The following is a 22,042-nucleotide window of genomic DNA, read 5'->3' as shown; positions in this document are numbered from 1 at the left end:
ATGTCTGTCCCTACCTCTGTCCTAATGTCTGTCCTCTGTCCTAATGTCTGTCCTCTGTCCTAATGTCTGTCCCTACCTCTGTCCTAATGTCTGTCCTCTGTCCTAATGTCTGTCCTCTGTCCTAATGTCTGTCCCTACCTCTGTCCTAATGTCTGTCCCTACCTCTGTCCTAATGTCTGTCCCTACCTCTGTCCTAATGTCTGTCTCTACCTCTGTCCTAATGTCTGTCCCTACCTCTGTCCTAATGTCTGTCCCTACCTCTGTCCTAATGTCTGTCCCTACCTCTGTCCTAATGTCTGTCCCTACCTCTGTCCTAATGTCTGTCCCTACCTCTGTCCTAATGTCTGTCCTCTGTCCTAATGTCTGTCCTCTGTCCTAATGTCTGTCCTCTGTCCTAATGTCTGTCCTCTGTCCTAATGTCTGTCCTCTGTCCTAATGTCTGTCCTCTGTCCTAATGTCTGTCCTCTGTCCTAATGTCTGTCCTCTGTCCTAATGTCTGTCCTCTGTCCTAATGTCTGTCCCTACCTCTGTCCTAATGTCTGTCCTCTGTCCTAATGTCTGTCCCTACCTCTGTCCTAATGTCTGTCCTTGTCTAATGTCTGTCCTCTGTCCTAATGTCTGTCCTCTGTCCTAATGTCTGTCCTCTGTCCTAATGTCTGTCCCTACCTCTGTCCTAATGTCTGTCCCTACCTCTGTCCTAATGTCTGTCCTCTGTCCTAATGTCTGTCCTCTGTCCTAATGTCTGTCCCTACCTCTGTCCTAATGTCTGTCCCTACCTCTGTCCTAATGTCTGTCCCTACCTCTGTCCTAATGTCTGTCCCTACCTCTGTCCTAATGTCTGTCCCTACCTCTGTCCTAATGTCTGTCCCTACCTCTGTCCTAATGTCTGTCCCTACCTCTGTCCTAATGTCTGTCCCTACCTCTGTCCTAATGTCTGTCCCTACCTCTGTCCTAATGTCTGTCCTCTGTCCTAATGTCTGTCCCTACCTCTGTCCTAATGTCTGTCCTCTGTCCTAATGTCTGTCCCTACCTCTGTCCTAATGTCTGTCCTCTGTCCTAATGTCTGTCCCTACCTCTGTCCTAATGTCTGTCCTCTGTCCTAATGTCTGTCCCTACCTCTGTCCTAATGTCTGTCCCTACCTCTGTCCTAATGTCTGTCCCTACCTCTGTCATAATGTCTGTCCTCTGTCCTAATGTCTGTCCTCTGTCCTAATGTCTGTCCCTACCTCTGTCCTAATGTCTGTCCCTACCTCTGTCCTAATGTCTGTCCCTACCTCTGTCCTAATGTCTGTCCCTACCTCTGTCCTAATGTCTGTCCCTACCTCTGTCCTAATGTCTGTCCCTACCTCTGTCCTAATGTCTGTCCCTACCTCTGTCCTAATGTCTGTCCCTACCTCTGTCCTAATGTCTGTCCCTACCTCTGTCCTAATGTCTGTCCCTACCTCTGTCCTAATGTCTGTCCCTACCTCTGTCCTAATGTCTGTCCCTACCTCTGTCCTAATGTCTGTCCCTACCTCTGTCCTAATGTCTGTCCCTACCTCTGTCCTAATGTCTGTCCCTACCTCTGTCCTAATGTCTGTCCCTACCTCTGTCCTAATGTCTGTCCCTACCTCTGTCCTAATGTCTGTCCCTACCTCTGTCCTAATGTCTGTCCCTACCTCTGTCCTAATGTCTGTCCCTACCTCTGTCCTAATGTCTGTCCCTACCTCTGTCCTAATGTCTGTCCCTACCTCTGTCCTAATGTCTGTCCCTACCTCTGTCCTAATGTCTGTCCCTACCTCTGTCCTAATGTCTGTCCTCTGTCCTAATGTCTGTCCCTACCTCTGTCCTAATGTCTGTCCTCTGTCCTAATGTCTGTCCTCTGTCCTAATGTCTGTCCCTACCTCTGTCCTAATGTCTGTCCTCTGTCCTAATGTCTGTCCCTACCTCTGTCCTAATGTCTGTCCTCTGTCCTAATGTCTGTCCTCTGTCCTAATGTCTGTCCCTACCTCTGTCCTAATGTCTGTCCTCTGTCCTAATGTCTGTCCTCTGTCCTAATGTCTGTCCCTACCTCTGTCCTAATGTCTGTCCTCTGTCCTAATGTCTGTCCCTACCTCTGTCCTAATGTCTGTCCCTACCTCTGTCCTAATGTCTGTCCTCTGTCCTAATGTCTGTCCTCTGTCCTAATGTCTGTCCCTACCTCTGTCCTAATGTCTGTCCTCTGTCCTAATGTCTGTCCCTACCTCTGTCCTAATGTCTGTCCCTACCTCTGTCCTAATGTCTGTCCCTACCTCTGTCCTAATGTCTGTCCCTACCTCTGTCCTAATGTCTGTCCCTACCTCTGTCCTAATGTCTGTCCCTACCTCTGTCCTAATGTCTGTCCCTACCTCTGTCCTAATGTCTGTCCTCTGTCCTAATGTCTGTCCCTACCTCTGTCCTAATGTCTGTCCCTACCTCTGTCCTAATGTCTGTCCCTACCTCTGTCCTAATGTCTGTCCCTACCTCTGTCCTAATGTCTGTCCTCTGTCCTAATGTCTGTCCCTACCTCTGTCCTAATGTCTGTCCCTACCTCTGTCCTAATGTCTGTCCCTACCTCTGTCCTAATGTCTGTCCCTACCTCTGTCCTAATGTCTGTCCCTACCTCTGTCCTAATGTCTGTCCCTACCTCTGTCCTAATGTCTGTCCCTACCTCTGTCCTAATGTCTGTCCCTACCTCTGTCCTAATGTCTGTCCCTACCTCTGTCCTAATGTCTGTCCCTACCTCTGTCCTAATGTCTGTCCCTACCTCTGTCCTAATGTCTGTCCCTACCTCTGTCCTAATGTCTGTCCCTACCTCTGTCCTAATGTCTGTCCCTACCTCTGTCCTAATGTCTGTCCCTACCTCTGTCCTAATGTCTGTCCCTACCTCTGTCCTAATGTCTGTCCCTACCTCTGTCCTAATGTCTGTCCCTACCTCTGTCCTAATGTCTGTCCCTACCTCTGTCCTAATGTCTGTCCTCTGTCCTAATGTCTGTCCTCTGTCCTAATGTCTGTCCTCTGTCCTAATGTCTGTCCTCTGTCCTAATGTCTGTCCCTACCTCTGTCCTAATGTCTGTCCTCTGTCCTAATGTCTGTCCTCTGTCCTAATGTCTGTCCTCTGTCCTAATGTCTGTCCCTACCTCTGTCCTAATGTCTGTCCTCTGTCCTAATGTCTGTCCTCTGTCCTAATGTCTGTCCCTACCTCTGTCCTAATGTCTGTCCCTACCTCTGTCCTAATGTCTGTCCTCTGTCCTAATGTCTGTCCTCTGTCCTAATGTCTGTCCCTACCTCTGTCCTAATGTCTGTCCTCTGTCCTAATGTCTGTCCTCTGTCCTAATGTCTGTCCCTACCTCTGTCCTAATGTCTGTCCTCTGTCCTAATGTCTGTCCTCTGTCCTAATGTCTGTCCTCTGTCCTAATGTCTGTCCCTACCTCTGTCCTAATGTCTGTCCCTACCTCTGTCCTAATGTCTGTCCCTACCTCTGTCCTAATGTCTGTCCCTACCTCTGTCCTAATGTCTGTCCCTACCTCTGTCCTAATGTCTGTCCCTACCTCTGTCCTAATGTCTGTCCCTACCTCTGTCCTAATGTCTGTCCCTACCTCTGTCCTAATGTCTGTCCCTACCTCTGTCCTAATGTCTGTCCCTACCTCTGTCCTAATGTCTGTCCCTACCTCTGTCCTAATGTCTGTCCTCTGTCCTAATGTCTGTCCTCTGTCCTAATGTCTGTCCTCTGTCCTAATGTCTGTCCTCTGTCCTAATGTCTGTCCTCTGTCCTAATGTCTGTCCCTACCTCTGTCCTAATGTCTGTCCTCTGTCCTAATGTCTGTCCTCTGTCCTAATGTCTGTCCTCTGTCCTAATGTCTGTCCCTACCTCTGTCCTAATGTCTGTCCTCTGTCCTAATGTCTGTCCCTACCTCTGTCCTAATGTCTGTCCTCTGTCCTAATGTCTGTCCTCTGTCCTAATGTCTGTCCTCTGTTCTAATGTCTGTCCCTACCTCTGTCCTAATGTCTGTCCCTACCTCTGTCCTAATGTCTGTCCTCTGTCCTAATGTCTGTCCTCTGTCCTAATGTCTGTCCCTACCTCTGTCCTAATGTCTGTCCCTACCTCTGTCCTAATGTCTGTCCCTACCTCTGTCCTAATGTCTGTCCTCTGTCCTAATGTCTGTCCCTACCTCTGTCCTAATGTCTGTCCCTACCTCTGTCCTAATGTCTGTCCCTACCTCTGTCCTAATGTCTGTCCCTACCTCTGTCCTAATGTCTGTCCCTACCTCTGTCCTAATGTCTGTCCCTACCTCTGTCCTAATGTCTGTCCCTACCTCTGTCCTAATGTCTGTCCTCTGTCCTAATGTCTGTCCTCTGTCCTAATGTCTGTCCTCTGTCCTAATGTCTGTCCCTACCTCTGTCCTAATGTCTGTCCTCTGTCCTAATGTCTGTCCCTACCTCTGTCCTAATGTCTGTCCTCTGTCCTAATGTCTGTCCCTACCTCTGTCCTAATGTCTGTCCTCTGTCCTAATGTCTGTCCTAATGTCTGTCCTCTGTCCTAATGTCTGTCCCTACCTCTGTCCTAATGTCTGTCCTCTGTCCTAATGTCTGTCCCTACCTCTGTCCTAATGTCTGTCCTCTGTCCTAATGTCTGTCCCTACCTCTGTCCTAATGTCTGTCCTCTGTCCTAATGTCTGTCCTCTGTCCTAATGTCTGTCCTCTGTCCTAATGTCTGTCCCTACCTCTGTCCTAATGTCTGTCCTCTGTCCTAATGTCTGTCCTAATGTCTGTCCTCTGTCCTAATGTCTGTCCCTACCTCTGTCCTAATGTCTGTCCTCTGTCCTAATGTCTGTCCTCTGTCCTAATGTCTGTCCTCTGTCCTAATGTCTGTCCCTACCTCTGTCCTAATGTCTGTCCCTACCTCTGTCCTAATGTCTGTCCTCTGTCCTAATGTCTGTCCTCTGTCCTAATGTCTGTCCCTACCTCTGTCCTAATGTCTGTCCCTACCTCTGTCCTAATGTCTGTCCCTACCTCTGTCCTAATGTCTGTCCCTACCTCTGTCCTAATGTCTGTCCTCTGTCCTAATGTCTGTCCTCTGTCCTAATGTCTGTCCCTACCTCTGTCCTAATGTCTGTCCCTACCTCTGTCCTAATGTCTGTCCCTACCTCTGTCCTAATGTCTGTCCTCTGTCCTAATGTCTGTCCTCTGTCCTAATGTCTGTCCTCTGTCCTAATGTCTGTCCTCTGTCCTAATGTCTGTCCTCTGTCCTAATGTCTGTCCCTACCTCTGTCCTAATGTCTGTCCTCTGTCCTAATGTCTGTCCTAATGTCTGTCCTCTGTCCTAATGTCTGTCCCTACCTCTGTCCTAATGTCTGTCCTCTGTCCTAATGTCTGTCCTCTGTCCTAATGTCTGTCCTCTGTCCTAATGTCTGTCCCTACCTCTGTCCTAATGTCTGTCCCTACCTCTGTCCTAATGTCTGTCCTCTGTCCTAATGTCTGTCCTCTGTCCTAATGTCTGTCCCTACCTCTGTCCTAATGTCTGTCCTCTGTCCTAATGTCTGTCCTCTGTCCTAATGTCTGTCCCTACCTCTGTCCTAATGTCTGTCCTCTGTCCTAATGTCTGTCCTCTGTCCTAATGTCTGTCCCTACCTCTGTCCTAATGTCTGTCCCTACCTCTGTCCTAATGTCTGTCCCTACCTCTGTCCTAATGTCTGTCCCTACCTCTGTCCTAATGTCTGTCCCTACCTCTGTCCTAATGTCTGTCCCTACCTCTGTCCTAATGTCTGTCCCTACCTCTGTCCTAATGTCTGTCCCTACCTCTGTCCTAATGTCTGTCCTAATGTCTGTCCTCTGTCCTAATGTCTGTCCTCTGTCCTAATGTCTGTCCTCTGTCCTAATGTCTGTCCTCTGTCCTAATGTCTGTCCTCTGTCCTAATGTCTGTCCTCTGTCCTAATGTCTGTCCCTACCTCTGTCCTAATGTCTGTCCTCTGTCCTAATGTCTGTCCCTACCTCTGTCCTAATGTCTGTCCTCTGTCCTAATGTCTGTCCTCTGTCCTAATGTCTGTCCTCTGTCCTAATGTCTGTCCCTACCTCTGTCCTAATGTCTGTCCTCTGTCCTAATGTCTGTCCTCTGTCCTAATGTCTGTCCCTACCTCTGTCCTAATGTCTGTCCCTACCTCTGTCCTAATGTCTGTCCTCTGTCCTAATGTCTGTCCTCTGTCCTAATGTCTGTCCCTACCTCTGTCCTAATGTCTGTCCTCTGTCCTAATGTCTGTCCTCTGTCCTAATGTCTGTCCCTACCTCTGTCCTAATGTCTGTCCTCTGTCCTAATGTCTGTCCTCTGTCCTAATGTCTGTCCCTACCTCTGTCCTAATGTCTGTCCCTACCTCTGTCCTAATGTCTGTCCCTACCTCTGTCCTAATGTCTGTCCCTACCTCTGTCCTAATGTCTGTCCCTACCTCTGTCCTAATGTCTGTCCCTACCTCTGTCCTAATGTCTGTCCCTACCTCTGTCCTAATGTCTGTCCCTACCTCTGTCCTAATGTCTGTCCCTACCTCTGTCCTAATGTCTGTCCCTACCTCTGTCCTAATGTCTGTCCCTACCTCTGTCCTAATGTCTGTCCTCTGTCCTAATGTCTGTCCTCTGTCCTAATGTCTGTCCTCTGTCCTAATGTCTGTCCTCTGTCCTAATGTCTGTCCCTACCTCTGTCCTAATGTCTGTCCTCTGTCCTAATGTCTGTCCTCTGTCCTAATGTCTGTCCTCTGTCCTAATGTCTGTCCCTACCTCTGTCCTAATGTCTGTCCTCTGTCCTAATGTCTGTCCCTACCTCTGTCCTAATGTCTGTCCTCTGTCCTAATGTCTGTCCCTACCTCTGTCCTAATGTCTGTCCTCTGTCCTAATGTCTGTCCTCTGTCCTAATGTCTGTCCTCTGTCCTAATGTCTGTCCTCTGTCCTAATGTCTGTCCCTACCTCTGTCCTAATGTCTGTCCCTACCTCTGTCCTAATGTCTGTCCTCTGTCCTAATGTCTGTCCTCTGTCCTAATGTCTGTCCTCTGTCCTAATGTCTGTCCCTACCTCTGTCCTAATGTCTGTCCCTACCTCTGTCCTAATGTCTGTCCCTACCTCTGTCCTAATGTCTGTCCCTACCTCTGTCCTAATGTCTGTCCCTACCTCTGTCCTAATGTCTGTCCCTACCTCTGTCCTAATGTCTGTCCCTACCTCTGTCCTAATGTCTGTCCCTACCTCTGTCCTAATGTCTGTCCCTACCTCTGTCCTAATGTCTGTCCCTACCTCTGTCCTAATGTCTGTCCTCTGTCCTAATGTCTGTCCCTACCTCTGTCCTAATGTCTGTCCCTACCTCTGTCCTAATGTCTGTCCCTACCTCTGTCCTAATGTCTGTCCCTACCTCTGTCCTAATGTCTGTCCCTACCTCTGTCCTAATGTCTGTCCCTACCTCTGTCCTAATGTCTGTCCCTACCTCTGTCCTAATGTCTGTCCTCTGTCCTAATGTCTGTCCTCTGTCCTAATGTCTGTCCCTACCTCTGTCCTAATGTCTGTCCCTACCTCTGTCCTAATGTCTGTCCCTACCTCTGTCCTAATGTCTGTCCCTACCTCTGTCCTAATGTCTGTCCCTACCTCTGTCCTAATGTCTGTCCCTACCTCTGTCCTAATGTCTGTCCCTACCTCTGTCCTAATGTCTGTCCCTACCTCTGTCCTAATGTCTGTCCCTACCTCTGTCCTAATGTCTGTCCCTACCTCTGTCCTAATGTCTGTCCCTACCTCTGTCCTAATGTCTGTCCCTACCTCTGTCCTAATGTCTGTCCCTACCTCTGTCCTAATGTCTGTCCCTACCTCTGTCCTAATGTCTGTCCCTACCTCTGTCCTAATGTCTGTCCCTACCTCTGTCCTAATGTCTGTCCCTACCTCTGTCCTAATGTCTGTCCCTACCTCTGTCCTAATGTCTGTCCCTACCTCTGTCCTAATGTCTGTCCCTACCTCTGTCCTAATGTCTGTCCCTACCTCTGTCCTAATGTCTGTCCCTACCTCTGTCCTAATGTCTGTCCCTACCTCTGTCCTAATGTCTGTCCCTACCTCTGTCCTAATGTCTGTCCTCTGTCCTAATGTCTGTCCTCTGTCCTAATGTCTGTCCTCTGTCCTAATGTCTGTCCCTACCTCTGTCCTAATGTCTGTCCTCTGTCCTAATGTCTGTCCTCTGTCCTAATGTCTGTCCTCTGTCCTAATGTCTGTCCCTACCTCTGTCCTAATGTCTGTCCTCTGTCCTAATGTCTGTCCTCTGTCCTAATGTCTGTCCCTACCTCTGTCCTAATGTCTGTCCTCTGTCCTAATGTCTGTCCTCTGTCCTAATGTCTGTCCCTACCTCTGTCCTAATGTCTGTCCTCTGTCCTAATGTCTGTCCTCTGTCCTAATGTCTGTCCTCTGTCCTAATGTCTGTCCTCTGTCCTAATGTCTGTCCTCTGTCCTAATGTCTGTCCTCTGTCCTAATGTCTGTCCTCTGTCCTAATGTCTGTCCTCTGTCCTAATGTCTGTCCCTACCTCTGTCCTAATGTCTGTCCCTACCTCTGTCCTAATGTCTGTCCTCTGTCCTAATGTCTGTCCTCTGTCCTAATGTCTGTCCTCTGTCCTAATGTCTGTCCTAATGTCTGTCCTCTGTCCTAATGTCTGTCCTAATGTCTGTCCTCTGTCCTAATGTCTGTCCTCTGTCCTAATGTCTGTCCCTACCTCTGTCCTAATGTCTGTCCCTACCTCTGTCCTAATGTCTGTCCCTACCTCTGTCCTAATGTCTGTCCTCTGTCCTAATGTCTGTCCCTACCTCTGTCCTAATGTCTGTCCTCTGTCCTAATGTCTGTCCTCTGTCCTAATGTCTGTCCTAATGTCTGTCCCTACCTCTGTCCTAATGTCTGTCCTCTGTCCTAATGTCTGTCCCTACCTCTGTCCTAATGTCTGTCCTCTGTCCTAATGTCTGTCCCTACCTCTGTCCTAATGTCTGTCCTCTGTCCTAATGTCTGTCCTCTGTCCTAATGTCTGTCCCTACCTATGTCCTAATGTCTGTCCTCTGTCCTAATGTCTGTCCCTACCTCTGTCCTAATGTCTGTCCTCTGTCCTAATGTCTGTCCCTACCTCTGTCCTAATGTCTGTCCTCTGTCCTAATGTCTGTCCTCTGTCCTAATGTCTGTCCTAATGTCTGTCCCTACCTCTGTCCTAATGTCTGTCCTCTGTCCTAATGTCTGTCCTCTGTCCTAATGTCTGTCCCTACCTCTGTCCTAATGTCTGTCCTAATGTCTGTCCTCTGTCCTAATGTCTGTCCTCTGTCCTAATGTCTGTCCCTACCTCTGTCCTAATGTCTGTCCCTACCTCTGTCCTAATGTCTGTCCTCTGTCCTAATGTCTGTCCTCTGTCCTAATGTCTGTCCCTACCTCTGTCCTAATGTCTGTCCTCTGTCCTAATGTCTGTCCTCTGTCCTAATGTCTGTCCCTACCTCTGTCCTAATGTCTGTCCTCTGTCCTAATGTCTGTCCTCTGTCCTAATGTCTGTCCCTACCTCTGTCCTAATGTCTGTCCCTACCTCTGTCCTAATGTCTGTCCCTACCTCTGTCCTAATGTCTGTCCCTACCTCTGTCCTAATGTCTGTCCCTACCTCTGTCCTAATGTCTGTCCCTACCTCTGTCCTAATGTCTGTCCCTACCTCTGTCCTAATGTCTGTCCCTACCTCTGTCCTAATGTCTGTCCCTACCTCTGTCCTAATGTCTGTCCTCTGTCCTAATGTCTGTCCTCTGTCCTAATGTCTGTCCTCTGTCCTAATGTCTGTCCTCTGTCCTAATGTCTGTCCTCTGTCCTAATGTCTGTCCCTACCTCTGTCCTAATGTCTGTCCTCTGTCCTAATGTCTGTCCCTACCTCTGTCCTAATGTCTGTCCTCTGTCCTAATGTCTGTCCTCTGTCCTAATGTCTGTCCTCTGTCCTAATGTCTGTCCCTACCTCTGTCCTAATGTCTGTCCTAATGTCTGTCCTAATGTCTGTCCTCTGTCCTAATGTCTGTCCCTACCTCTGTCCTAATGTCTGTCCCTACCTCTGTCCTAATGTCTGTCCTCTGTCCTAATGTCTGTCCTCTGTCCTAATGTCTGTCCCTACCTCTGTCCTAATGTCTGTCCCTACCTCTGTCCTAATGTCTGTCCTCTGTCCTAATGTCTGTCCTCTGTCCTAATGTCTGTCCTCTGTCCTAATGTCTGTCCTCTGTCCTAATGTCTGTCCCTACCTCTGTCCTAATGTCTGTCCTCTGTCCTAATGTCTGTCCTCTGTCCTAATGTCTGTCCCTACCTCTGTCCTAATGTCTGTCCCTACCTCTGTCCTAATGTCTGTCCCTACCTCTGTCCTAATGTCTGTCCCTACCTCTGTCCTAATGTCTGTCCCTACCTCTGTCCTAATGTCTGTCCCTACCTCTGTCCTAATGTCTGTCCCTACCTCTGTCCTAATGTCTGTCCCTACCTCTGTCCTAATGTCTGTCCCTACCTCTGTCCTAATGTCTGTCCCTACCTCTGTCCTAATGTCTGTCCCTACCTCTGTCCTAATGTCTGTCCCTACCTCTGTCCTAATGTCTGTCCTCTGTCCTAATGTCTGTCCTCTGTCCTAATGTCTGTCCTCTGTCCTAATGTCTGTCCTCTGTCCTAATGTCTGTCCTCTGTCCTAATGTCTGTCCCTACCTCTGTCCTAATGTCTGTCCTCTGTCCTAATGTCTGTCCTCTGTCCTAATGTCTGTCCTCTGTCCTAATGTCTGTCCCTACCTCTGTCCTAATGTCTGTCCTCTGTCCTAATGTCTGTCCCTACCTCTGTCCTAATGTCTGTCCTCTGTCCTAATGTCTGTCCTCTGTCCTAATGTCTGTCCTCTGTCCTAATGTCTGTCCTCTGTCCTAATGTCTGTCCCTACCTCTGTCCTAATGTCTGTCCCTACCTCTGTCCTAATGTCTGTCCTCTGTCCTAATGTCTGTCCTCTGTCCTAATGTCTGTCCCTACCTCTGTCCTAATGTCTGTCCCTACCTCTGTCCTAATGTCTGTCCCTACCTCTGTCCTAATGTCTGTCCCTACCTCTGTCCTAATGTCTGTCCCTACCTCTGTCCTAATGTCTGTCCCTACCTCTGTCCTAATGTCTGTCCCTACCTCTGTCCTAATGTCTGTCCCTACCTCTGTCCTAATGTCTGTCCCTACCTCTGTCCTAATGTCTGTCCCTACCTCTGTCCTAATGTCTGTCCTCTGTCCTAATGTCTGTCCCTACCTCTGTCCTAATGTCTGTCCTAATGTCTGTCCCTACCTCTGTCCTAATGTCTGTCCTCTGTCCTAATGTCTGTCCCTACCTCTGTCCTAATGTCTGTCCTCTGTCCTAATGTCTGTCCCTACCTCTGTCCTAATGTCTGTCCTCTGTCCTAATGTCTGTCCTCTGTCCTAATGTCTGTCCCTACCTCTGTCCTAATGTCTGTCCTCTGTCCTAATGTCTGTCCTCTGTCCTAATGTCTGTCCCTACCTCTGTCCTAATGTCTGTCCTAATGTCTGTCCCTACCTCTGTCCTAATGTCTGTCCCTACCTCTGTCCTAATGTCTGTCCTCTGTCCTAATGTCTGTCCTCTGTCCTAATGTCTGTCCCTACCTCTGTCCTAATGTCTGTCCTCTGTCCTAATGTCTGTCCCTACCTCTGTCCTAATGTCTGTCCCTACCTCTGTCCTAATGTCTGTCCCTACCTCTGTCCTAATGTCTGTCCCTACCTCTGTCCTAATGTCTGTCCCTACCTCTGTCCTAATGTCTGTCCCTACCTCTGTACTAATGTCTGTCCTCTGTCCTAATGTCCGTCCTCTGTCCTAATGTCTGTCCCTACCTCTGTCCTAATGTCTGTCCCTACCTCTGTCCTAATGTCTGTCCCTACCTCTGTCCTAATGTCTGTCCCTACCTCTGTCCTAATGTCTGTCCTCTGTCCTAATGTCTGTCCCTACCTCTGTCCTAATGTCTGTCCCTACCTCTGTCCTAATGTCTGTCCCTACCTCTGTCCTAATGTCTGTCCCTACCTCTGTCCTAATGTCTGTCCCTACCTCTGTCCTAATGTCTGTCCCTACCTCTGTCCTAATGTCTGTCCCTACCTCTGTCCTAATGTCTGTCCCTACCTCTGTCCTAATGTCTGTCCCTACCTCTGTCCTAATGTCTGTCCTCTGTCCTAATGTCTGTCCTCTGTCCTAATGTCTGTCCCTACCTCTGTCCTAATGTCTGTCCTCTGTCCTAATGTCTGTCCCTACCTCTGTCCTAATGTCTGTCCTCTGTCCTAATGTCTGTCCTCTGTCCCAATGTCTGTCCCTACCTCTGTCCTAATGTCTGTCCTCTGTCCTAATGTCTGTCCTCTGTCCTAATGTCTGTCCCTACCTCTGTCCTAATGTCTGTCCTCTGTCCTAATGTCTGTCCCTACCTCTGTCCTAATGTCTGTCCCTACCTCTGTCCTAATGTCTGTCCTCTGTCCTAATGTCTGTCCTCTGTCCTAATGTCTGTCCCTACCTCTGTCCTAATGTCTGTCCTCTGTCCTAATGTCTGTCCCTACCTCTGTCCTAATGTCTGTCCCTACCTCTGTCCTAATGTCTGTCCCTACCTCTGTCCTAATGTCTGTCCCTACCTCTGTCCTAATGTCTGTCCCTACCTCTGTCCTAATGTCTGTCCCTACCTCTGTACTAATGTCTGTCCTCTGTCCTAATGTCTGTCCTCTGTCCTAATGTCTGTCCCTACCTCTGTCCTAATGTCTGTCCCTACCTCTGTCCTAATGTCTGTCCCTACCTCTGTCCTAATGTCTGTCCCTACCTCTGTCCTAATGTCTGTCCTCTGTCCTAATGTCTGTCCCTACCTCTGTCCTAATGTCTGTCCCTACCTCTGTCCTAATGTCTGTCCCTACCTCTGTCCTAATGTCTGTCCCTACCTCTGTCCTAATGTCTGTCCCTACCTCTGTCCTAATGTCTGTCCCTACCTCTGTCCTAATGTCTGTCCCTACCTCTGTCCTAATGTCTGTCCCTACCTCTGTCCTAATGTCTGTCCCTACCTCTGTCCTAATGTCTGTCCCTACCTCTGTCCTAATGTCTGTCCCTACCTCTGTCCTAATGTCTGTCCCTACCTCTGTCCTAATGTCTGTCCCTACCTCTGTCCTAATGTCTGTCCCTACCTCTGTCCTAATGTCTGTCCCTACCTCTGTCCTAATGTCTGTCCCTACCTCTGTCCTAATGTCTGTCCCTACCTCTGTCCTAATGTCTGTCCCTACCTCTGTCCTAATGTCTGTCCCTACCTCTGTCCTAATGTCTGTCCCTACCTCTGTCCTAATGTCTGTCCCTACCTCTGTCCTAATGTCTGTCCCTACCTCTGTCCTAATGTCTGTCCCTACCTCTGTCCTAATGTCTGTCCCTACCTCTGTCCTAATGTCTGTCCCTACCTCTGTCCTAATGTCTGTCCCTACCTCTGTCCTAATGTCTGTCCCTACCTCTGTCCTAATGTCTGTCCCTACCTCTGTCCTAATGTCTGTCCTCTGTCCTAATGTCTGTCCCTACCTCTGTCCTAATGTCTGTCCCTACCTCTGTCCTAATGTCTGTCCTCTGTCCCCTCTCCGTCCAGTGTCCTCTACATCTCCCTGCATCGCTACGAGGACGGGACCTTCTTCCCTACTTCAGAGGATGCACACTACAACAGAGTGGGCGAGGGGAAGGGAGCAGGGTTCAACGTCAACATCCCCTGGAACGGAGCCAAGATGGGCGACGCAGAGTACCTGGCTGCCTTCCACTCGGTGGTCATGCCCGTCGCTAGAGAGGTACTGTAGCCTTCCACTCGGTGGTCATGCCCGTCGCTAGAGAGGTAGCCTTCCACTCGGTGGTCATGCCCGTCGCTAGAGAGGTAGCCTTCCACTCGGTGGTCATGCCCATCGCTAGAGAGGTAGCCTTCCACTCGGTGGTCATGCCCATCGCTAGAGAGGTAGCCTTCCACTCGGTGGTCATGCCCGTCGCTAGAGAGGTAGCCTTCCACTCGGTGGTCATGCCCATCGCTAGAGAGGTAGCCTTCCACTCGGTGGTCATGCCCATCGCTAGAGAGGTAGCCTTCCACTCGGTGGTCATGCCCATCGCTAGAGAGGTAGCCTTCCACTCGGTGGTCATGCCCATCGCTAGAGAGGTAGCCTTCCACTCGGTGGTCATGCCCATCGCTAGAGAGGTAGCCTTCCACTCGGTGGTCATGCCCATCGCTAGAGAGGTAGCCTTCCACTCGGTGGTCATGCCCATCGCTAGAGAGGTAGCCTTCCACTCGGTGGTCATGCCCATCGCTAGAGAGGTAGCCTTCCACTCGGTGGTCATGCCCGTCGCTAGAGAGGTAGCCTTCCACTCGGTGGTCATGCCCATCGCTAGAGAGGTAGCCTTCCACTCGGTGGTCATGCCCATCGCTAGAGAGGTAGCCTTCCACTCGGTGGTCATGCCCGTCGCTAGAGAGGTAGCCTTCCACTCGGTGGTCATGCCCGTCGCTAGAGAGGTAGCCTTCCACTCGGTGGTCATGCCCATCGCTAGAGAGGTAGCCTTCCACTCGGTGGTCATGCCCGTCGCTAGAGAGGTAGCCTTCCACTCGGTGGTCATGCCCGTCGCTAGAGAGGTAGCCTTCTCTCTCTCTCTCTCTCTCTCTCTCTCTCAATTCAATTCAATTCAATTCAATTGACTTTATTGACATGGCAAGTTATTATTACTTACATTGTCAAAGTATACATATCGAAAAATTTAAATAAAATATATATGTACAGTGGGGAGAACAAGTATTTGATACACTGCCGATTTTGCAGGTTTTCCTACTTACAAAGCATGTAGAGGTCTGTCATTTTTATCATAGGTACACTTCAACTGTGAGAGACGGAATCTAAAACAAAAATCCAGAAAATCACATTGTATGATTTTTAAATAATTAATTTTTCTTTACCTTTCAAAATGAGACAAACACTCACAATCCGAGAAGAACCATTAAAATAGGATTTTTCAATTAAAGTAAACTCTTATTTTGCAAATGTGATTTGTTTATCATTTAAGATAGAATTTGTGTCATGCCACTTGGGTGGATGTAGTGTGAGAATGGTGGAGTTCTTGTGCTCATCTTACCATGACCCTCGGCCTATCACATGTGAGCATAGTAGACTCAGCATTTGTTTAATGTCACTCATTTGGTTGGTGGGGGCTGGGCCAGTTGCTCCTCTCACAGCCTGTGCGTAGCTCTGCCTGCTGGGCTGTGGCTCCTCCAGGTGTGGGTCTGCGGTGGGGAGGAGGGGGGTGGTAGGCCTCATCTGGGTTGCTCTGAAGCTGGGCTGGGGTGGTCTGTGCTGCGCTGGCTGTGGTGGGCATTGAGGTTGGTGGTGCTGTGGTCGTGGCTGGGGGGTCCAGGGTGCTGGTCCGGGATGTTGTCTCGGTGATCTCGGCGGGGTGGAGATTGCTCCGCTGTTCCTGGGTGGAGAGGTCGGGCTGCGGTTTAGAGCGACGTCCTTGAGAGTCTTGGCAAGGATGGGGACTGTCTCCCTGTACAGGTGAACATGGTCATAGAGACAGTCCAGATCGAGGGTGGGATGGTTGGCCAGGTGTACATTGGGTCGCAGGGCACAGTCCCGGGATAGGCTGGCGTTTATTCTTTGGATTGTGGCAGGGTGGAAGTCCCTCCTCTGTAGAAGGGTTGACACTATGATTCTTGAGTTGGGGAAGATTGCGGAGGCCTTCTCAATCACTCCCCGTAGTGAAGTCGCCACCCTCTCCTGCTGAGCACGCAGGTCGTTGCTTCCGGTATGTATGATTATGTGGCTTGGCGACCCGAGATGGTTCTTATCAAGCAGCTCCATGGCACTTTGCGTTGTTGGGCACCACACCTTTCTCGTTTTGTGTCTAGGGAAAAGTTTCTTCTCCTGAACATACTTCCCATTTGAGTCCATTAACAGGACGATGTCAGCCAGTGTTTCTTCTGGACTGGGGGGGGCAGAGGGGGGGCTGGTGGGTGTTGGAGCTGGGGTGTGGCTGGTCTGTGTGGGTGCCACTGTCAGTGGGAGGCTGTTCTGTGGGTTGGGGAGGAGGGGTGCAGCAGCCAGGGCTGGGGAAGTCTGGCTGGTTGAGCTGGGCTCCTCTGCTGTGTGAGGGCAGGTCATAGGGTGGTGATCTATCTGCTCCTGCAGCCTGTCCTCTGCTCTCTTTCTCTCCTGCAGCTCCTCTCTTAGTGCGGTCAGCTCCTTATTGCTGCTCTGCCTGTCTTTTTGGAGCTCTCTCACCTCCTTTGTTAGATCAGCCAGCTCGCTCTTGAGTCCGTCTCTCTCTTGCTGAACCTCTTTCAGCTGTGTTGCAAGGCTGCTGTCCTGCTCTGTCCTCACCTTGGTTAGGAGCTCCTCTAAGGTGTGGTTGTCTGGTTGCTGTTTGCTCACGCTCTCTCTGAGCAGGACCACCTCCCCCTCCAGTTTGGTGAACTCATCCCTCATGGCAGCCATGGTGGTGAGGAGGGCCTGAGCCTGCTCTGCACTGAGGGGGTCGCTCTCCTCCTGGGGCGTGTCCTCCGCTATGGTGGAAAGAGAGGTGCTGGATGTGCCTTTGTGGGTGGGGAGGGTAGGGGTGAGGGTGGAGTTTGTGTTGTGGGAGGGCATGTCACTGGTGGTGTTGATAATTGGATATGGAGAAGGGTGAGCCGGTCAAGGATCGATTCAGACAAGGTGGTAAATTGTATGACAAGCGACAGTTTTATTTAAGAGTAAAGATATCTGGTACAAGCGTGCACGGACTCGTTCTGTCTGGCTCATAGAGAACCGTCGGAAAGAGCCCAGATAACAGAGTGCATAGACATTTTATACAGCACAGAAAGTAGGTTGAGTCTGGAAGTTCTGGTCCTCTGGTTGGTCCTGATGAGTTGGGCGAGGTCCCCTTCAGGCTAGTATCACTGTCCCATTGGCTCTGAGTAGAGTTCTTTGTCTTCAGAAATGTTCAGCTAAAACAGAATTTAGGTGTGTGCGTAGATGTTCCTGTCATATCTGTGTGTCTCTGTAAAATGTTCAGCCTAAAGAGGAGATTTTGTGTGTGCGTAGATGTTCCTATTTTAATCAGTGTTTATGAAAGGTTTACGTCAGCCCTCTGTCCTTGGGTATGTGTGTGTCTCAGTATCTCGTGAAATGCAGAACCAAGCACCCTTTTCTTATCAGTGTTTATGAAAGGTCTGTGCCAGCCATCTGTCTCTGGGTGTGTGTGGGTCTTAGTATCTGCTTATGAGTTTGTGAGAAACCCTGTTTTGAAAGAAGTTAGTTATAACAACGTAATAGCAATATGCTTGTGTTATATTAAATGGTATTTATTACAGTGGTGTCCTTCTCTCTCTCCGCTCTCTCCTTAATGGTCTGAAAGTCTGTTTCAAACAGCCTGATGTTACCTTGCACCATGACAGTCCCAGTCTTGTAGAGGTTGATTGTTATCATGGTGCTGTCAGGGTCGTCTGTCTCTTTGATTTTCAGCTTCCACCCATTACAGATTCCCTCTTTCTTTATGCATGGGTAGTGAGAGCAGACTGCTGAGCGCCATGCATTTGGCTGGTCAGTGAGGAAGATGAGATTACTCACGTCACCGTTTTTGTAGAGGTCTGCAAAAAGGGTTTCTGTCCTCTTCTCTAGTAGTTTCTGTTTGAAAGCTTTCCTCATTGTGTCATTTTTTACCTTTTTTGGGTAGAGAATGGATTCTGCGCTGAGGGGGAGTGGGGACATGGTGTCTGTGCGCTCTGCTACTACCGCTACTGCTGCGCTGTTCTGCTGCCCCGTTGCCATGGCAACCGATTTGTTCGTCTGCTGTTCGCGCTACTTTAGTTCAAAAAACAGCAAAAATAGTGAATAATCCTCACACAAAAGACTGAAGATATGTTTACAGTTAGTCCGTGCTCCTTTTTGGTTTACTCACTCAGTTTGGTCGTTTGATGTAGTTGTATTAACTGACCTTGCTAGTTTTGTTCTAGCTCGTTTCTTATGGCTAGCTTGTTAGTCTGCTGGCTGGGTCTTTGTTGTGTAGCTAGCTAGCTAGACTCAAAACTTCTTAACTTGAGGCGCCAAGTTACTTTTTTTTCTATTCTGAATGTATAGAGTTGTTGTTCATCACTTCTTGTCTGGAATTCTTCTTCGATTAGAGTGTTTATCTCATTCTAAAAACCAAAAAAATCAAATATATCAGGAGCTCATGTTGAGCATGACACTCTCTCTCTCTCTCTCTCTCTCTCTCTCTCTCTCTCTCTCTCTCTCTGTCTCTCTCTGTCTCTCTCTCTGTCTCTCTATCTGTCTCTATCTGTCTCTCTCTCTCTCTCTCTGTTTCTCTCTCTGTCTCTCTCTCTGTCTCTGTCTCTCTCTGTCTCTCTCTCTGTTTCTCTCTCTCTGTTTCTCTCTCTGTCTCTCTCTGTTTCTCTCTCTCTGTTTCTCTCTCTCTCTCTCTCTCTGTTTCTCTCTCTCTCTCTGTTTCTCTCTCTCTCTCTCTCTGTTTTCTCTCTCTCTCTGTTTCTCTCTCTGTTTCTCTCTCTGTTTCTCTCTCTGTTTCTCTCTCTCTCTCAATTCAATTCAATTCAAGGGGCTTTATTGGCATGGGAAACATGTGTTAACATTGCCAAAGCAAGTGAAGTAGATAATATACAAAAGTGAAATAAACAATAAAAATGAACAGTAAACATTACACATACAGAAGTTTCAAAACAATAAAGACATTACAAATGTCATATTATATATATACAGTGTTGTAACAATGTACACATGGTTAAAGTACACAATGGAAAATAAATAAGCATAAATATGGGTTGTATTTACAATGTTGTTTGTTCTTCACTGGTTGACCTTTTCTTGTGGCAACAGGTCACAAATCTTGCTGCTGTGATGTCACACTGTGGTATTTCACCCAGTAGATATGGGAGTTTATCAACATTGTGTTTGTTATCAAATTCTTTGTGGGTCTGTGTAATCTGAGGGAAATATGTCTCTCTAATATGGTCATACATTTGACAGGAGGTTAGGAAGTGCAGCTCAGTTTCCACCTCATTTTGTAGGCAGTGTGCACATAGCCTGTCTTCTCTTGAGAGCCATGTCTGCCTACGGCGGCCTTTCTCAATAGCAAGGCTCACTGAGTCTGTACATAGTCAAAGCTTTCCTTAAGTTTGGTTCAGTCACAGTGGTCAGGTATTCTGCCACTGTGTACTCTCTGTTTAGGGCCAAATAGCATTCTAGTTTGCTCTGTTTTTTTAATTCTTTCCAATGTGTCAAGTAATTATCTTTTTGTTTTCTCATGATTTGGTAGGGTCTAATTGTGCTGTTGTCCTGGGGCTCTGTGGGGTCTGTTTGTGTTTATGAACAGAGACTCAGGACCAGCTTGCTTAGGGGACTCTTCTCCAAGTTCATCTCTCTGTAGGTGATGGCTTTGTTATGGAAGGTTTGGGAATCGCTTCCTTTTAGGTGGTTGTAGAATTTAACGTCTCTTTTCTGGATTTTGATAAATAGCGGGCATCAGCCTAATTCTGCTCTGCATGCATTATTTGGTGTTCTACGTTGTACACAGAGGATATTTTTGCAGAATTCTGCACGCAGGATCTCAATTTGGTGTTTGTCCCATTTTGTGAAGTCTTGTTTGGTGAGCGGACCCCAGACCTCACAACTATAAAGGGCGATGGGCTCTATGACTGATTCAAGTATTTTTAGCCAGATCCTAATCGGTATGTTGAAATTCATGTTCCCTTGATGGCATGGGGACCTTCGCGTGTCTATAGTGGTCCAGGGGGGTTCTTGGCTGATTTGTGGTCCTGACCTTTTTTGGAACACCATTATTTTTTGTCTTACTGAGATTTTGGGCCCAGGTCTGACAGAATCTGTGCAGAATATCTAGGTGCTGCTCAGTGGTGGAAAAAGTACCCAATTGTCGAACTAAAAGTAAAGATACCTTAATAGAAAATGACTCAAGTAAATGTGAAAGTCACCAAGTAAATTACTACTTAAGTAAAAGTCTAAAAGTATTTGGTTTGAAATATACTTAAGTATCAAAAGTAAAAGTATATTATATTAAGTAAACCAGATAGCACTATTTTATTTTATTTATTTTTATTTATGGATAGCCAGGGACACACTCCAACACTCAGACATCATTTACAAATTAAGAATGTGTGTTTAGTGGGTCCTCCAGATCAAAGGCAGTAGGGATGATCAGGGATGTTCTCTGTTTAGTGAGTCCGCCAGATCAGAGGCTGTAGGGATGACCAGGGATGTTCTCTGTTTAGTGAGTCCGCCAGATCAGAGGCTGTAGGGATGACCAGGGATGTTCTCTGTTTAGTGAGTCCTCCAGATCAGAGGCAGTAGGGATGACCAGGGATGTTCTGTTGACACGTGTGTGAATTGGACCATTTTCCTGTCCTGCTAAGCATTCAAAATGTAACAAGTACTTTTGGGTGTCATGGAAAATGTAAGGAGTAAAAAGTATATTATTTTCTGTGAAATAAAAGTAAAAATTGTCAAAAATATAAATAGTAAAGTACAGATAGCCCCAAAAAACTACTTAAGTAGTAGTTTAAAGTATTTTTACTTTTACTTTACACCACTGGTGCTGCTGTAGGCCCTCCTTAGTTGGGGACAGAAGCACCAGATCATCAGCAAACAGTAGACATTTGACTTCAGATTCTAGTAGGGTGAGGCCGGGTGCTGCAGACTGTTCTAGTGCCCTCGCCAATTCGTTGATATATATGTTGAAGAGGGTGGAGCTCAAGCTGCATCCCTGTCTCACCCCACGACCCTGTGGAAAGAAACGTTTGTGTTTTTTGCCATGTACTAATCTCCACCCCCTCAGAGTCTGGTTCCTCTCTAGGTTTCCTCCTCGGTCGCTGTCTCTCTAGGGAGTTTTTCCAAGCCACCGTGTTTCTACAATCTGCATTGCATACTGTTTGGGGGTTTTAGGCTGGGTTTCTGTATAAGCACTTTGTGACATCTGCTGATTTTAAAAAGGGCTTTATAAATACATTTGATTGGATTGATTGACCCAGTGGTCCATCGCTATAGAGGTATGTAGGGCTGTGTAGAGGGCACTCTGACTCTAATGCATACATGGACCATATACTGTAGTATATAAAATGTGCATTTGTAGCTTGCTTAGTGATTGTCAGTTCAACCAAATTCCCCTTGACGATTGAAGTAACGAATCTATTAGAAACCTTTCATAACGATGTAGAAACTACTATAGTTTAGTGATATGATTTACTTATTTGTTCCACTTGGTGTCACTTCAGTTATCACGTTAATGTTTTCTTTATGTTTATATCTATGAAACAGTTATTTTCTTCCCCACTCTGTAGTTTGACCCGGGTCTGGTCCTGGTATCGGCAGGCTTTGATGCAGCCAGAGGGGACCCTCTAGGAGGGTACCAGGTCACCCCGCCGGGCTATGCCCATCTCACCCACCTCCTGATGGGACTGGCAGGCGGCAGAGTCCTGGTCATCCTGGAGGTTAGTGGTCTGCATTAACGCACGCGCACGCACACATACACACGCACGCACACACACACATACACACGCACGCACACACACACATACACACGCACGCACACACACACACGCACGCAGGCACGCACACGCACGCACACACACACATACACACGCACGCACGCACACACACACACACACACACGCACGCAGGCACGCACACACACACACACACACACATTATAATTAATCTCCACCCGGTTATAATCTCCACCGGGCACAGCCAGAAGAGGACTGGCCACCCCTCAGAGCCTGGTTCCTCTCTAGGTTTCTTCCTAGGTTTTGGCCTTTCTATGGAGTTTTTCCTAGCCACCGTGCTTCTACACCTGCATTGCTTGCTGTTTGGGGTTTTAGGCTGGGTTTCTGTACAGCACTTTGAGAGATCAGCTGATGTACGAAGGGCTTTATAAATACATTTGATTTGATTTGATCTGCTTTGCCATCAGTACATTTACCTTTGTCATGTATTAGTGACTTAGTTAGTGCCTTCAACAGAAGATAGCTAGATGACACAGCTACG

General features: G+C 48.1%; 1 protein-coding gene across 2 annotated transcripts in view; it reads left to right on the top strand.

The window, feature by feature from the left end:
• hdac6 (histone deacetylase 6) overlaps positions 1 to 22,042 on the top strand; it is a 78,941-nt gene that overhangs the window by 33,220 nt on the left and 23,679 nt on the right. For both annotated transcript variants that reach the window (XM_071373302.1, XM_071373301.1), the window contains exons 20-21: positions 13,618 to 13,810; positions 21,337 to 21,486. In XM_071373302.1, the coding sequence (XP_071229403.1) occupies positions 13,618 to 13,810; positions 21,337 to 21,486 (343 nt within the window). The remainder of the gene's footprint in view (positions 1 to 13,617; positions 13,811 to 21,336; positions 21,487 to 22,042) is intronic.

This window comes from Salvelinus alpinus, chromosome 28 (assembly GCF_045679555.1).
Source record: "Salvelinus alpinus chromosome 28, SLU_Salpinus.1, whole genome shotgun sequence".
In the NCBI taxonomy this organism is placed as follows: domain Eukaryota; kingdom Metazoa; phylum Chordata; class Actinopteri; order Salmoniformes; family Salmonidae; genus Salvelinus; species Salvelinus alpinus.
Note: the sequence above shows the minus strand (reverse complement) of the source record. Positions and strands in the feature narration are given on the sequence as shown.